General features: G+C 38.3%; 1 protein-coding gene across 1 annotated transcript; it reads right to left on the reverse strand.

Moving 5' to 3' along the window:
• Window positions 1-953: 953 nt before the first annotated feature.
• On the reverse strand, window positions 954-13,287 carry urod (uroporphyrinogen decarboxylase). Its single transcript, XM_082512643.1, has 10 exons — window positions 13,091-13,287; window positions 11,688-11,800; window positions 11,358-11,437; window positions 11,114-11,176; window positions 5,347-5,544; window positions 5,110-5,271; window positions 3,784-3,918; window positions 3,212-3,312; window positions 2,836-2,902; window positions 954-1,217 (listed from the first exon to the last, which is right to left on the reverse strand). Exons 1-10 carry the CDS (start codon window positions 13,114-13,116, stop codon window positions 1,053-1,055), a joined length of 1,110 nt encoding a protein of 369 aa, XP_082368769.1. The 5' UTR covers window positions 13,117-13,287; the 3' UTR covers window positions 954-1,052.
• Between the last annotated feature and the right edge of the window lie 299 nt (window positions 13,288-13,586).

Genomic DNA, 13,586 nt, shown 5'->3' on the forward strand with positions numbered 1-13,586 from the left:
TAATAGAATATAAATTCAGATTAAATCTTTATCTAATGATGAATGGGAGGAAAAAGAGACTGCTTCTCCTAATAAACCAGATTTTCTACACAAAATTCAGATTTAGGGTGAAAATCAGAGCAAAGCAGCGTCTTCGTGTACAGCGCGCATTTGTTAAAAGATCTTCTATCAGCAGGAGTAAAAATAAAACTCTTCCTGCTGAGATCCAGCAGGAGATTTGTTCACAGTTAAGATGTTAGATGGAGGAATGATCAACTGCCGGGTGCTGACATTTTTCCTTTAAAAATTGATTTTATAACTGCAGCAGAGTGTCCCTTGATGAAACTCTCTGCCAAATCACCCGTTTTTGTTTTTACAGCAGTTTGGATCTTTTATGTTTTTGTTGTTTTTTTTTACTTTGGCAGCCTTTGAGAATGAAACTCCTTGTACTGATGAAGAGCTCTGCTTGGACTAAAGATGTTTACAGATGCAGAAATGTGTCTCCTTTTTTTGAAAGTGCCACAGGGATATTTTACAGGATTGTGATTGGATTTAGAGAATAAAAACATCAAAACGCTTCATAGTACACACCACTAGTCAAAGCTCTTTAGACCTTTTAGATCTAATATTAATACAAACACAATCTCATTCAGTCCTTTTCAGTCCAAACACATAATCCAGTCCTGCTCAAAAAAACATTACTGCTGAAGAGAAAATCTGGTCTTCAAAATAATAACAAAAAAAAAATGAAAATGTTTGTTGTGGAGAGCTGTGGCAGATGAGAATGTACAGTACATGCTGATCTGGATGTTTTCCATCTTAAATTAATATCCTCACGTTATTTTTTCTCCTCCTTTGTTGAAAATCAGCCTCCTTCTGAAAATAACAGGAAAAGCATTCTCTGTGTTTCATGTGTTGAAAAATAAGTAATTTGTTTTAGGATTTCCTGTTTATATTCAAATGGACACATCTACTACTGTTTAGAGCTTTTAATAAAATAATGCCTCATTATACATTTTTCTTGCATCACCATCATAAGGCCAGGTTTGGTTCTTCATACAAGACATTTATCTTCATATCTGTTTGATCATCTGTTTGGAGTGCTGGTGCACAGCTTCGACGAAGGCACCTATGTTCTCCGGCTTCATGTCGGGGTAAACGCCGTGGCCGAGGTTGGCGATGTAGCCCCTTGTGCCGAAACCCTCCAACATCTTCTTCACGATGTCTGAAATGCGCTCCTGAAGAGAAAGAGAGCAGGTTCACGTCAGTCACCGTCACAAAGAAACGATCCAACATAACGCTCTTTCGGCAAAACGCATTCTCACGCAGTAAAACTGATTTTAACTAGGACGCTCAACGGCAACAGCAGGTGGCCGAAGTTAAATGCAGACATCATCTCCTACAATGAAGGCAAAACTGTTTGTGCTCGCCATCAGCGACACGACGTGACACATACGCCAGATCACAGTGCACAGGTGAGCTGAAGGGTGAAGCTGTGTGAGAGGCAGAGTGTGTGAGAGAGGTGGTGCAGTGTCATTTTAGATGAAATTAGCGCAAATGTGAGGGAACATGCTCACTGAATGATAATGAGGGAATCAGGACAAGGAGTGCAAGCTAATCTCAGCAGATTGTCTGTGGCCACCACAATCAAGAGAAAGACGTTTCAGGTCATCGCTTTGCCAGGAGACTGGAGAGCTTTTCTTCCAGCGATCATATCCTATAAGTTCATTTAGAGAACATCTGTGTTTATAGACTTGTTCTTTTTTTAATATTAGGATATCTGACAGAGTCAATGTGTAGTCAAACATCTCTACAATGACAGAAATGGGACTTTGGCTGGTCTGACCCACTCAAGCTCAAAGTGGGCTCTATGTGGCCAACAATACAAAGTTTGAGCCTCCTTATTTACAGTTTAGAGGGGAAAAAAACAGAAGATAACCATTTAAATGTTTGGCAGGTGTAACGATACAGGGTGCAGGAGTCTGGACTTTTCAGGGTTGCAATTAATTTGGCTTTTTTTCAGTTTGTTCAAACAAACATTAAAAAATTAGCAGCTATAATGTTGATACATTTGGAGTTTGTGCTTATTTAACAAAGTATAAATAAGTCAATTAAAATTTGTTCCTATGATTATCACCGCAGATTACAGGTTTGTGTTGTTACCCATAGACTTCAATGAAACAGCTCATACTTTTTTTATATATATATATATATATATATATATATATATATATATATATATATATATATATATATATATATATATATATATATATATATATATATATATATATATATATATATATATATATATATATATATATATATATATATATATATAGTGATTAAAAGCTCTTAAATCACACATTCAACGATGATCTGCTAAATTAACAGGGATATTTCAAGCTGATTATTTTCTTTAATCACCACCGCAGATGGTGACTGATTATTAGAAAAGTCTTCATTGTGCTGTTTGGTGTCATCTTGTGCACCACACTGAGCAGAAAAATCAGATGTTTGCAGGGATGACAATAATCCAATTGCCAAAGCAGTCTGATGTTTCTGTGACCACAGCAGCTGACGTGGATAGCACCACAGCCAACAACCCGGGGATGTCAGTCTGGGGTCAGACTAAAGTTGTATCATTTAAAAAACACAAAAGATGGAAAACTTCAAAGACAAAATCTTTCCAGATTAGCAGGTTAAAGTCATTAACAGCAAATGGCAAAAATCAAAGGTCAAAATGAAGTTTTCTTAAATATGAAAACCTATGAAAGTCACTTTTATGAGAATTACCTAAGTATGAGTTTCAGATTTCTATGTGTCGGTTTAAAGCACAGTGAAATTGGAAGTTACCTTTGGAGCATACAGAGCACAGGGGTCCATGTTTCCTTGCAGGCTGACCTTCCCTCCTGTGCGTTCCCTGAATTCACAAACATACACATCAGAGGACACACGACTTAATCCTTCAACCAGCGGTTTAAGCATTTGATGAATAGATCAGCCCAGCAACAAGAGAGAGGTCAGCAATGGCCAACATCACGCCCAACATCACTGCTATGACCGCCTACATTTGCTTCAAGTATTTGTAGATTCTGTGTGGGCTTTTCACTGTATGCTACTTCTCTATTCAGGCTCACGTTCAAAAATGTTTGGCTGGTTTAAATCTTACAATTAAAACACAGAGTCTGGTGCTGCATGCAAAGACAAACCAGTGTGCGTTTTGTGTTACCGTGCGGATAGTGGGTCAATGGTCCAGTCCAGGCCAACCACTTCATAATTAGACTGAGACAGTTCCTCTAAGGCGTAGTGAGCATCCTTTGCAAATACAATCTAAATACACACACACACACACACACACACACACACACACACACACACACACACACAAAAACAACAACAGATTTTCAAATCAACTTCTTCAGGAACCATTGTTGGTGAAATGCTGCCACCTGCAGGTAGATCCAACAGAACAGTGGTTCTCCTTACACTGCATGAATCCTTAATGATCCCTCCAGGGAGGCAACACAGTGCTAATAAGAATAGAGCCGAGTGCTGACACAAATATAGCAGCTACTAATGACCCAACAAACAAAACAATGAACATCATTTTTTTTACTACTAGTTGTTTGAAGCTTAGCATCTGATATGCATGTCAGGTGACTCTCTTTGCAGTGCATTCATGCTGATGTGTAAGTGTAGAAGTCCACGTGTGTTACGCATGTGTGGATGGAGGAAATGTGTTTCTGATTATACACTGAGGGACAAATGTCTGTGTGTGAATCTGTTAGGTGTCCCTCTCACCATGGGGACATCCTGTCCTGCCTCCTTCAGTTTATCTTTGACGCGGCGAGCGATGTCTCGGAGGTAAGGCAGCGAGAACTCTTTAAACTCCGCAGGTCCCAGAATGCCGGCGTGGGACTCAAACACCTGCAGTGCCTGAAAAACACACAAGAATTGTGTGAATGGTGACAGTGACACTTTGAGAGTGACCCAAGACGTCACTGTTATAAACACTGGGATTTCACAGGTGCGGCGCCCAGCAGTGGGGTTAAAAAAAATAAAATAAAAAACAAAGAAAAAAGGAAATATAACACTTTAAAAGGGCTGTCTTTGTGTTAACATTTCACTTACAACTTCAAATCCCTTCAACTTGAGTATTTTTCTGCTGTATTATGTAGAATATATGAATTAAAATACCTGAAACCTGAAAGGCGACCGTGCTGACCACTTTTCTTTTTTAACTTGGAAACATTTTCTGTCTCAGCGTGTCTGACTGACATCCCTCCCACTCACAGCAGTGATGACAACACTTCAATTTACGTCACTGTTGCCAGTTAACTGACTTTGTTGCTACATTCATAGACTTGTCACACTTCTTCAGTACTTTCTCTTCTTTTGTAAGAAAAAAAAAAAAAAAGCACTTCGTTCAAGCAAGCACACAGACCCGGAGCTCTGTCGCTGTCTCAGATTGGACACATTTGTTCAAGTCTGCATTACGCTGACACATACTGATTAATGAGACAGTTAAAAGATGGTGCTGTTACGTCAGTTCAGTCCGGTTTTATTCATGCAGCACCGGTTCTCAAGAAAAAAAAAAAAATCCCGTCAAGATATTTTAAGACAAAGATTGTGCAATATTAACCATCATATGATCTGCTATGACCAATACTTGTTGACAGTGGAGAGGAAGAACTCCCTTTTAACGGGAAGAAACCTCTTGCAGAACGAAGGCACCGGGGAGAGGCAGCCATCTGCTACGATCGATCGGCTAGGTGACGGGAAAGAGGAAATAAGGGAGCATGGGGAGAGAGGACCACACACCCACACCATTGTTTATGTTCTGTACAAATACTGAAAATTGCAGGATTGGGTAAACTTACTGGAATAATTTGTGCTGCCTCAGCTGTATTTTGCACTGACGTAGAGATTGTCAGCATTTATTTATGTCCTTGACTCAAACATATATGACTTACACTGACTCTGTCCTGTGAATTTTTTTTAATTTATTTATTACATCTTTTCTTTTTTTCAAGGGAAACTAAAATAAGCTAAAGATAAAAAGATTTATATATAGTGACATCATAATGGAGGAAGTCTGTTTAGACACAGAAAGCAAGGAAGTCTGACCTGAGCTCCAGCTGCCACTTGTCCTAGCAGATACTCCACGATCACATCTGTCAGCATCTTCAGCAGCATGTGGCTGGCTTCGGGGTGCTGATACAGCCAGCGCTTTGCCTTAGAGTGAGTGTTGGAGCCTCCACCTTCTATCATGTAGGACATGAGCGTCCACTGTGGATGAACAGAGAGCTGTTAGAATATGGAAGCATTATTTTCTATAAATGTTTAAACATGTGCGCGCCTAACCGGAGCCCCGCTGAATCCTATTAGTGGCACTTTGCCCTCAATTTTGTGTCGGGTCAGTGTGATGGCTCTGAAGACGTAGCCCAGTTCTTTGGCAGTGTCCACTTTGACCTGCAGCCGCTGCAGGTCCTCTGGCTCCTTCAGAGGCTCTGGAAATGTTGGACCTTTACCTGCAACCATCTGGACATCCATACCCATGGCCTGGAGGGAGGAAGAAGAAACAAAGACAAACCAAACAAGTTAATATATCTGCTTTCAGTCATGCAGTGTCCAGTCCATCACAGGCCTCATTTTATTTATGATGTGTTCACAACCAGCGTTGGTCAAGTTACTTGAAAAAAAGTAATCAGTAACTAATTACTGATTACTTCCCCAAAAGAGTAATCCCGTTACTTTACTGATTACTTATTTTCAAAAGTAATTAATTACTTAGTTACATAGTTACTTTTAAAAACACGATTTACAACCTGAATAGGTGATAAAGCAATAGATCTGTCAACCCAATTCTACTTTTTCTGCATAATCCATCATACAAAATGTAATCAAATGGAAAAGTCTCTTTTTTTAACTTGTTTTATCAGTTTTAATCTTTTAACTTTATGCATCAAGCAAAAATTAAATTATATGCACCATTCTCTGGCTTGAAGAAATTAGTTTAACATTTAAACCTATTTTCTGCACATTCCAGCACATAAAATAAAATATTTTGTGTGTTTACACTCAGTCTTTCAAATAGATGCAAGTAAAACACAGCAGAAAGTAAATAAAATCAAAGACTAGCAGTCCTGTTGCTCTATTTTCACCTGTAAAGCAGGAGTAGGGTAGGCGGAGGTGTGCTCTAGTGCAGGTGTGGCGCAGCAGTCAGTGGAAGAATCCGCGAGTTTCTCTGTGAATTTCCCATTACGTCGTTGCGCACTCGGAGCTTGTTTAGGGGTTTTTTTCGGAGTAAAAAGAAGTTTTCTTCCCACGCACAACAGATGCTAATGTTTTTGTCACTTTTTATGGAATCAAACTCAAAGTAAGGTCAGTACTTCCAAGCTTTAAATGCTGCATGCTCATCAGGGGCGGAGCGTGGGGGTGGCTTACTGGGCTTAAGCCCGGGTTGTTTTGTCAGAAGCCCGGAGTCTTTTGGAGTGTAATTTTTTTCATAGTTAGATGCCTGGCTGACAACTGTATAAAACAAAAAGTACAGACAATATTCGAAGCACATAGTGCACACTGTGGGAATTTACGACTGTGCGTGAATCCCCCCTGATATTGGTATGATCCGAGCTCAGGCACTAAGCGACTGAGCGAAGGGGCGGGGCAGCTGCCGCCTGTGAGTGCGCTGTTGGAGAAACGGAGCCAGCCATACTAAGGAGAGCTTAAGTTTGACCAGATACCAAAGCAAACCATTCATACCGTACAAATAATGTAAATATGACGGTGAATCACGAAAGATTGATATCAAACTGATCACTTGACCAATATTACGTTACCTGCTCTTCAAGTTATTCAACAAATGGCGAAATGAAAAGCCGAACAAATGCTTTTTTTTTTTTTTTTTTTTTTTTAAAAATAGAGTCTTATCTTACGTGTGTTTATTTCATATTTTCAGTTCTTACCCTCCCCGACTAAATCGGTTTCAGTTATGTACTGAAATATAAGAATGGACATTAGAGGCTTCTTTCAAAGAAAAAACTCAGGTAAATGTTATTTTATATATTATGCTTTGTATGTTGTTCAGTATATTTCTATGCAAAACAAGAGGGATTTCAGTACACAGCAGGATATTCACATTTGTAACCAGATATTTACATACACTTTAGGGAGAAAACATAAAACATTTTTACTGTACAACATCAATTTAGAGTAAACTTTTGTTTTAGATAAATATTGAAATATCTTTTGAATTAGTTAAATGTCAGAATAAAGAGAGACAGAGCTGTCTATTTTTATCACTTTGATCAAATTTAGGAGTACATGTACACTAAGTTTGTTAATTAATAAGAAACTCCAGACGATTCCATTCTGAGCTGAAGAAGCTTCTGATAGGTTCGTAGAGTCCATGTGAGTAAATTGGTGGCACAGCTGTGGATGCATATAAGGCAAAACACAGAGCCTGTTTCTTTGACATGGGAAAATCAAGAGATGTCAACCAAAACACCAGGAAAAGAACTATGGAGCTCCATAAGTGTGGCTCAGTTTGAATACAATTTGGTGCCATTTGCAATTAAGAAATACAGACAGTTTCTCTCTTTACTCTTAAAGTTAACAAATATGTTTTTTATATTTATCAATCTAAAAAAATAAACATTTAGTCTGATTTGATGTTACAATTAAAAAAGTGTTTGTGTTTTGATCTGAAGTAGGGCTGAACGATATATCGCATTTGCGATAATATCGCGACATGATCAAGTGCAATTTTCTAACCGCAAAGGCTGCGATTATACTCTGGACATGTCCAAATTCATGGGCTGCATCCTCCTGAGGCCGCATTTGTAGACCGATTACGTCACAGCGACGCGCCGAAGGCTGTCCAAATTACTACCATATCCCAGAATTCATATCCCAGCCAAACTCCAGTTTCCAACAATGGCGGCCGCTACTAAGTTTTAAAATTACTCATACTAATCTTTCTGGGTCACAAAATAAACTTTTAACATATTTTCAGGCGAGAAAGTAGTTGTGTAAACATCGAATATCTGCTCGGTTTATCAAGATATCCCATATTTGCAAAAGTGCTTTGACGTTTTCAGAGGCGTCTGCTACCCACCAGCTCGACAGCTAGCCGGGAGCTCGAGGGTTACTGATGCGGCCGAGAACGGCACAACTCCCGGCACATCATTTTCAGATCACCGCGGAGTTTCGCTGCTCGGGTTAAACGTAATATACAAGTCATTTAGACAACCTAAAAATGTTATTGTTGGGCTTTTTTCAGTGTTTTGTTTGTTCGTGAGTAAATCGGTTTGGCTGAGATTAAAATTATTAGATTAGATAAAATAAAACTTTATTAATCCCCCGGGTGGGTTCCTCCTTGGTTTTCACACAGCTGACTAAACGTCAAACAGAAAACTTATTAAACAGAAGTATGAGACAGTCGAGAATTTACACCAGTGTCTGGTTATATTTTAGATAGCAAGAAGCAGACGGCCGAGTTTATTAAACTCCACCGAGACAGCGGTGACGCTAATCAGAACTAGCCTTCTGATTCAGAAGGCTAGACCGTCCAATTTCACGCCTTTAAATTTTAAAGGCGTGTTTGTGTGTGTGTTTATACAATTGCTATTATGTTTGCACTTTATGTGTAATGTTACTGACTGCAGAGATCAGTAAGATGTGTGTATTTTTTATTTATTAGTTTTATTTATTTAATATTATTTTTTAATTGAATGACTGTCTAGTAGTTCACAGATGTCGAAAAACTGAGTGTGGTAAAGCCACTGATTTTGTTTATGTATATTTCTGCAATCTGCACATTGTACTGACTTTCATTTTAATGTTTACACCAGGGTTCCTTGTCAGCACTTTATGCTCAGATGTTTGTAAGCTAAAAATAAACTATTGTGTATGTTCAAATATACTGTTGTGATTGAAGAAGTTAAATAAAAATGTCAGTCATCAATTCATGCATCACCTCATGTCATCATAACAGAGGTCTGTCTTCCAGGAAAGAACAGTTTAAAATTAATGTAATATAGTATTGGCCATACTATATGATGTATTGCTTGTCTTTGTTTAATAATACAGAAGACAAAGACCTTAAAAAAATAATCGCATATCGCATCGCAATCGCAATATTGGGGCAAAAAAAAAAAAAAAAAAAAAAAAAAAAAAAAAAAAAAAATCGCAATTAGATTATTTTCCATAATCGTTCAGCCCTAATCTGAAGAGTACATAAATATCTGGTTTCAACTGTATATTTGATGATTATCAGCACAAAGAGGGAGAGAGAGGAACAGAGAGGGAGATGGAGAATGAGGACAGAACAGAGATGGAACAAGAGCAGGTGAGACACACATGTCAGTCAAATGGTTGTTTACCAAAAGTATCACCGTATCATAGGTCCTCATGTATCTCGTACCTAGTGTTTCTTTTTAGGTTTGCTATTTTTCAAATTCTATATTTATTAAGTTATGCAGGCTTGTTTGCACAACAAGGCTAAATAATTATATAAACTTTTCTCAATCTAAATAGTGGACTTTGGTAGAATAAAAAAAAAAAAAACAAGTGTAGTGCAGGTCTATGATGATTTTTAGTGCTACTATCATCTAGTTCTGATTCTGGTTCTGTCTTGGTTAAGTCCTCGGTAGTCCTGATTTTGAACTGTTGCAGTCCTGTTTTAATTCCGGATCAGTTCTGGGTCTGGTTGAATCGGGGTTTAGTCCTCGTGTCTTGATACAGCCCCGACTTTGTTCTGCCTTGCTGCTTAATAAAAAAACTAGTTTAAGGTGTCCTGCACATGTGATATATATATTTCCCTATATGAAGTCATTCTTTTTTGAACAAAACTCAAAACAGAGCCAATTAATCTTTCAGTCATTTCTAACCCCCCCCCCCCCCCAAAAAAAAAAAAAAAAAAAAAAAAAAAAAAAAATCCCACATGCTTACTACCCTTTAGGGCTAAGCCCCGGGTGTTTCAAATGTCTGGCTCCGCCTCTGATGCTCATACTCTCTCCCGCACTCGATATATGATCCATTGTTGATCTGCAGACAGCTGTTGTCACACGTTGCACTCGCTTACGTCACTGTCATGAGACATTCTTGCAAAAAAAAAAAAAAAAAAAAAAAAAAAAAAAATCACGGTTTTAGTAACGCAGTAACGCAGCGTTCCTACGGGAAAGTAACGGTAATCCGATTACCGTTTTTGCAATAGTAATCCCTTACTTTACTCGTTACTTGAAAAAAGTAATCAGATTACAGTAACGCGTTACTGCCCATCTCTGTTCACAACATAAGCCATCCAAAGGCTCTTTATATTGTAAGACATATTAAAGAGGGTAACCCAACTATCAACTGATGTTCTAAGAAAAAAAATAATAGCAAGCGTGGGGAGGAAGAACTCCCAGCTAACAGGAAGAAGGCTTTGAGTATAAAGGAAGGATCAGGGAGGGTCACAGCTGTACAGAGAATGAGTGGAAAACAGATTCAGGACACCTGAATAGATGAAAAATATATCTTGTTATTTAATTAATTAATAGTGTCATCAAAAGAGTTATTTTGTCAAAAACATTTTGAGACACTGCGTCCACTGTGGAGGAACACCGTTTCTCTATTTCTTCCACAGAATGTCTTTTGTACAGTCACCCTCCCCTCACCCCCAACCAGTCTGAGCCTGGTTCTGCTGGAAGTTTTGTTCTGTTAAAAAGGGAGTTTTTCTTTCCCACTGTCGCCAAGTGCTGGTCATAGGGGGGTAATCTGATTGTTGGGGGTTTTGAACCAAACTGAAAAATTAATACTTAATACTTGACTAATGGTAATTTGTTAAATTAACAATTAAAACATGTGGACATCACATACATGTATTACATCAATACATAGCCATTTGTTACCACACATGAAAATTCTTCTCATTCCTGAAGACATAGCAGACACTGGTTGTACTGTATGTCAGAGGTTATTTAAATATTAATAAACGTCAAAACCCTAAACACACTTTCTACTCACAAAATGTATATTTTTCTGATTACAGAAAACCTCTTTTACTGTACATCTGGCAAAAATATAGCAAAAGACTAGCTGTAAACATTTTATACATGCTAGCAATTGAGCCTGGTCTGAACAGACTTACCTGTGGGACAACTAGGATATCAGAGAAGATTATGGCAGCATCAAAGGGAAAACGTCTCAGAGGCTGGAGGGGGGGGGGGGGGGGAGAGAGAAAAAAAAATTGGGATAAGTTATTCTTGTTGGTACCCTGTGGGTGGTGTAACAACCACTCCATCATCTCACACCACATAATGGTGTTGCTGACTTGATGTTAACACTGTGAAATTAGATTTTTTTTTCTCCCCCCTGTGAATCCAGGTCTGTACCTGCAGAGTGAGCTCACAGCAAGCCTCTGGTGACTGACATGTCTCAAAAAAGTCCTTCCCTGCTCTGGACTCACGGAACTCTGCAGATTAGAGTAAAAAAAAAAACAAAAAAACACTACAGATCAGCATTAAGACTCAATAACAGGGAGTTAGTGGTTATCAGGGATGTGAATCTCATGCTTATGGTCATGCAGAAAGTGAAATACTACAATATGAAACCTGAAAACATGATCACGAATATTAAGGGTAATCAGTGTAGCACATTTGATAGTACAGTGCTACTATTCATGTCAGAAACAAGAGACGAAAGAACTGATCTGAAGCCTGTACCTGGTAGATATCTGCCAGCCTGTCTCATACACCAGACTGGGACATGTTCGATTTCCTCTCCTCGTGCCGCTCTCAGGAATGTGTCGTTCTTTAGCTGAGGAAAGTCTTTGGGGCTGGGTAGAAAGCACTTCATGTTAGAATCGAAAAATCGAAAAATAAAAAATAATACAAATTTAGACAGAATTTTAAGATATTTGTGGCATGGCCAAAGCACACTGGCAATTTCAATTTATATTACATAGTTGAGGGAATGGAGCTTAGCTGATAGTGTCATAACCTCTTTACAATACAGCCGCAAACTTGAGTTATCTAAAAATAAAGGCCCACCCTTCCCTTTCCCCTGCAATCACTCTGGGCATCCAGCTGAAGGGCATTCACCAAAAGAGTGATTCTGGGAGATAACAGTCCTCTGCTCTCTTATCTTCTCCCAGCAGGAGAAATGACAGTTAAATACAGGAGTGCTTAGGATGGATCAGTAATGTATCACAACCTTAATCTAATTCAGACTCTGACATGAAACTGTTAGACGGACCACAAAAACATTTCACAGATAGCCAATTATGTTTAGCTTGCTACACTTAACTTTAAAAGATGCAAGTCTGCTGTTAGACTCTTAAGAATTAAACGTGTGGGTTATAAAAACACACTATCAGAGTTTGTCATGGATTCTGTATGGGATCATTTAGATGCTTCAGCTTCCACACTATATGTAAAAATGTCAGAATAAAAAAAACTATTCCCATTAGAGTGACAGAACCGTAGGAGTTTTTTTTTGTGTTCAGCTGACACTATCACTCACTTTTAGTAAACTGACTTAAAGTAAAATGACCTGGATAAACTTTCTTTTTATTTTTTAACAGCCCTCTGTATCTTTAGCACCATTATTACATCCATACAATATTGATTGTAAATAAGGTTAGCACGTTGTTAAAGCAGGCCATACAAAAGGCGTCATACGTTTTGTAATGACGCCTGGCTTTCTCGGAGTTGAAGCTAGTTAAATAGAACAAACCAAAAGATTAATAAGACTTTTACATTATTAGCTCTGCCGAATTTATCAGACGATCCACAGAATTTGCTTAAAGCACTCATTCATGTTGCAAAATAAGTTCATCTCTAAATATGAACAAGAGATTATTAGACTGCTGGATTTCTGAATGAGTTTTTTTTGTTTTTTTGTAAGAGGAAGCGACTTCGCTCTGGCATTGGATTACGTAGCTTTAAGGAATGAGGCCTGTGTTTCTATAACTGACCCATAATAGGAAGAAATGTTTCATAACAATGACAACGGGGGGTTTCATAAGGTCACTTTTTAGACGGCTAAACAGCCAAAATGCTAACCTTAAATGTAACAATGTAACAAGCGGCAGTTTGTTTCGAGAAACAAAGAAGGAAGTACTCACAGGATTAGATTTTCTTGCTTGCTCATGTTGGCGGTGCTGAGGATGGGACAGCCTTTCAGAAACTCCTCTGTCTCTCTGCGGGGATGTCAGTTGTAACCTGCTGCTCCTCAACTGTCATTTAAACCCCGCTCGCATGGACACAATCAGCTGCTACAGCGCTGTGGGCGCGGCCATCTTGAAAAACCACGTGACCATAGCAGGAAACGAGATGACGCTTCAAAATAATAGTCTTTTTCCATATTTAGTCGTTATCTACATTTTGTTCCCTTAAACTTCAGTACAGTTTGTATCATCATCATTATTATCATCATTAGTAGTAGTAGTAATTCTCCTTCTTTTCATCTTTGTGTTACTTAAGGAAAGAAAAAAAAACTTATCGAGGTACAGTACTTACGTTTGACAAGCACATATAGAATTAATTAACTGAATTATAATTGAATATATTAATTATCTCTAATTTTATAAATTCATTAGAGTGTATAAATTTGTCACCAAG

This window comes from Aulonocara stuartgranti, assembly GCF_965226115.1.
Source record: "Aulonocara stuartgranti genome assembly, chromosome: 18".
In the NCBI taxonomy this organism is placed as follows: domain Eukaryota; kingdom Metazoa; phylum Chordata; class Actinopteri; order Cichliformes; family Cichlidae; genus Aulonocara; species Aulonocara stuartgranti.

What these genes read in the sequence shown, in the direction of transcription:
- urod (XM_082512643.1), bottom strand. Translation starts at nt 13,116, where the DNA reads ATGAGCAAGCAAGAAAATCTAATCCT. An exon ending in ATATCCTAGTTGTCCCACAG is followed by an intron (nt 5,545 to 11,113) that starts GTAAGTCTGTTC and finishes TCCTCCCTCCAG; the next exon opens with GCCATGGGTATGGATGTCCA. An exon ending in GTGCTCTGTATGCTCCAAAG is followed by an intron (nt 1,218 to 2,835) that starts GTAACTTCCAAT and finishes CTTTCTCTTCAG; the next exon opens with GAGCGCATTTCAGACATCGT.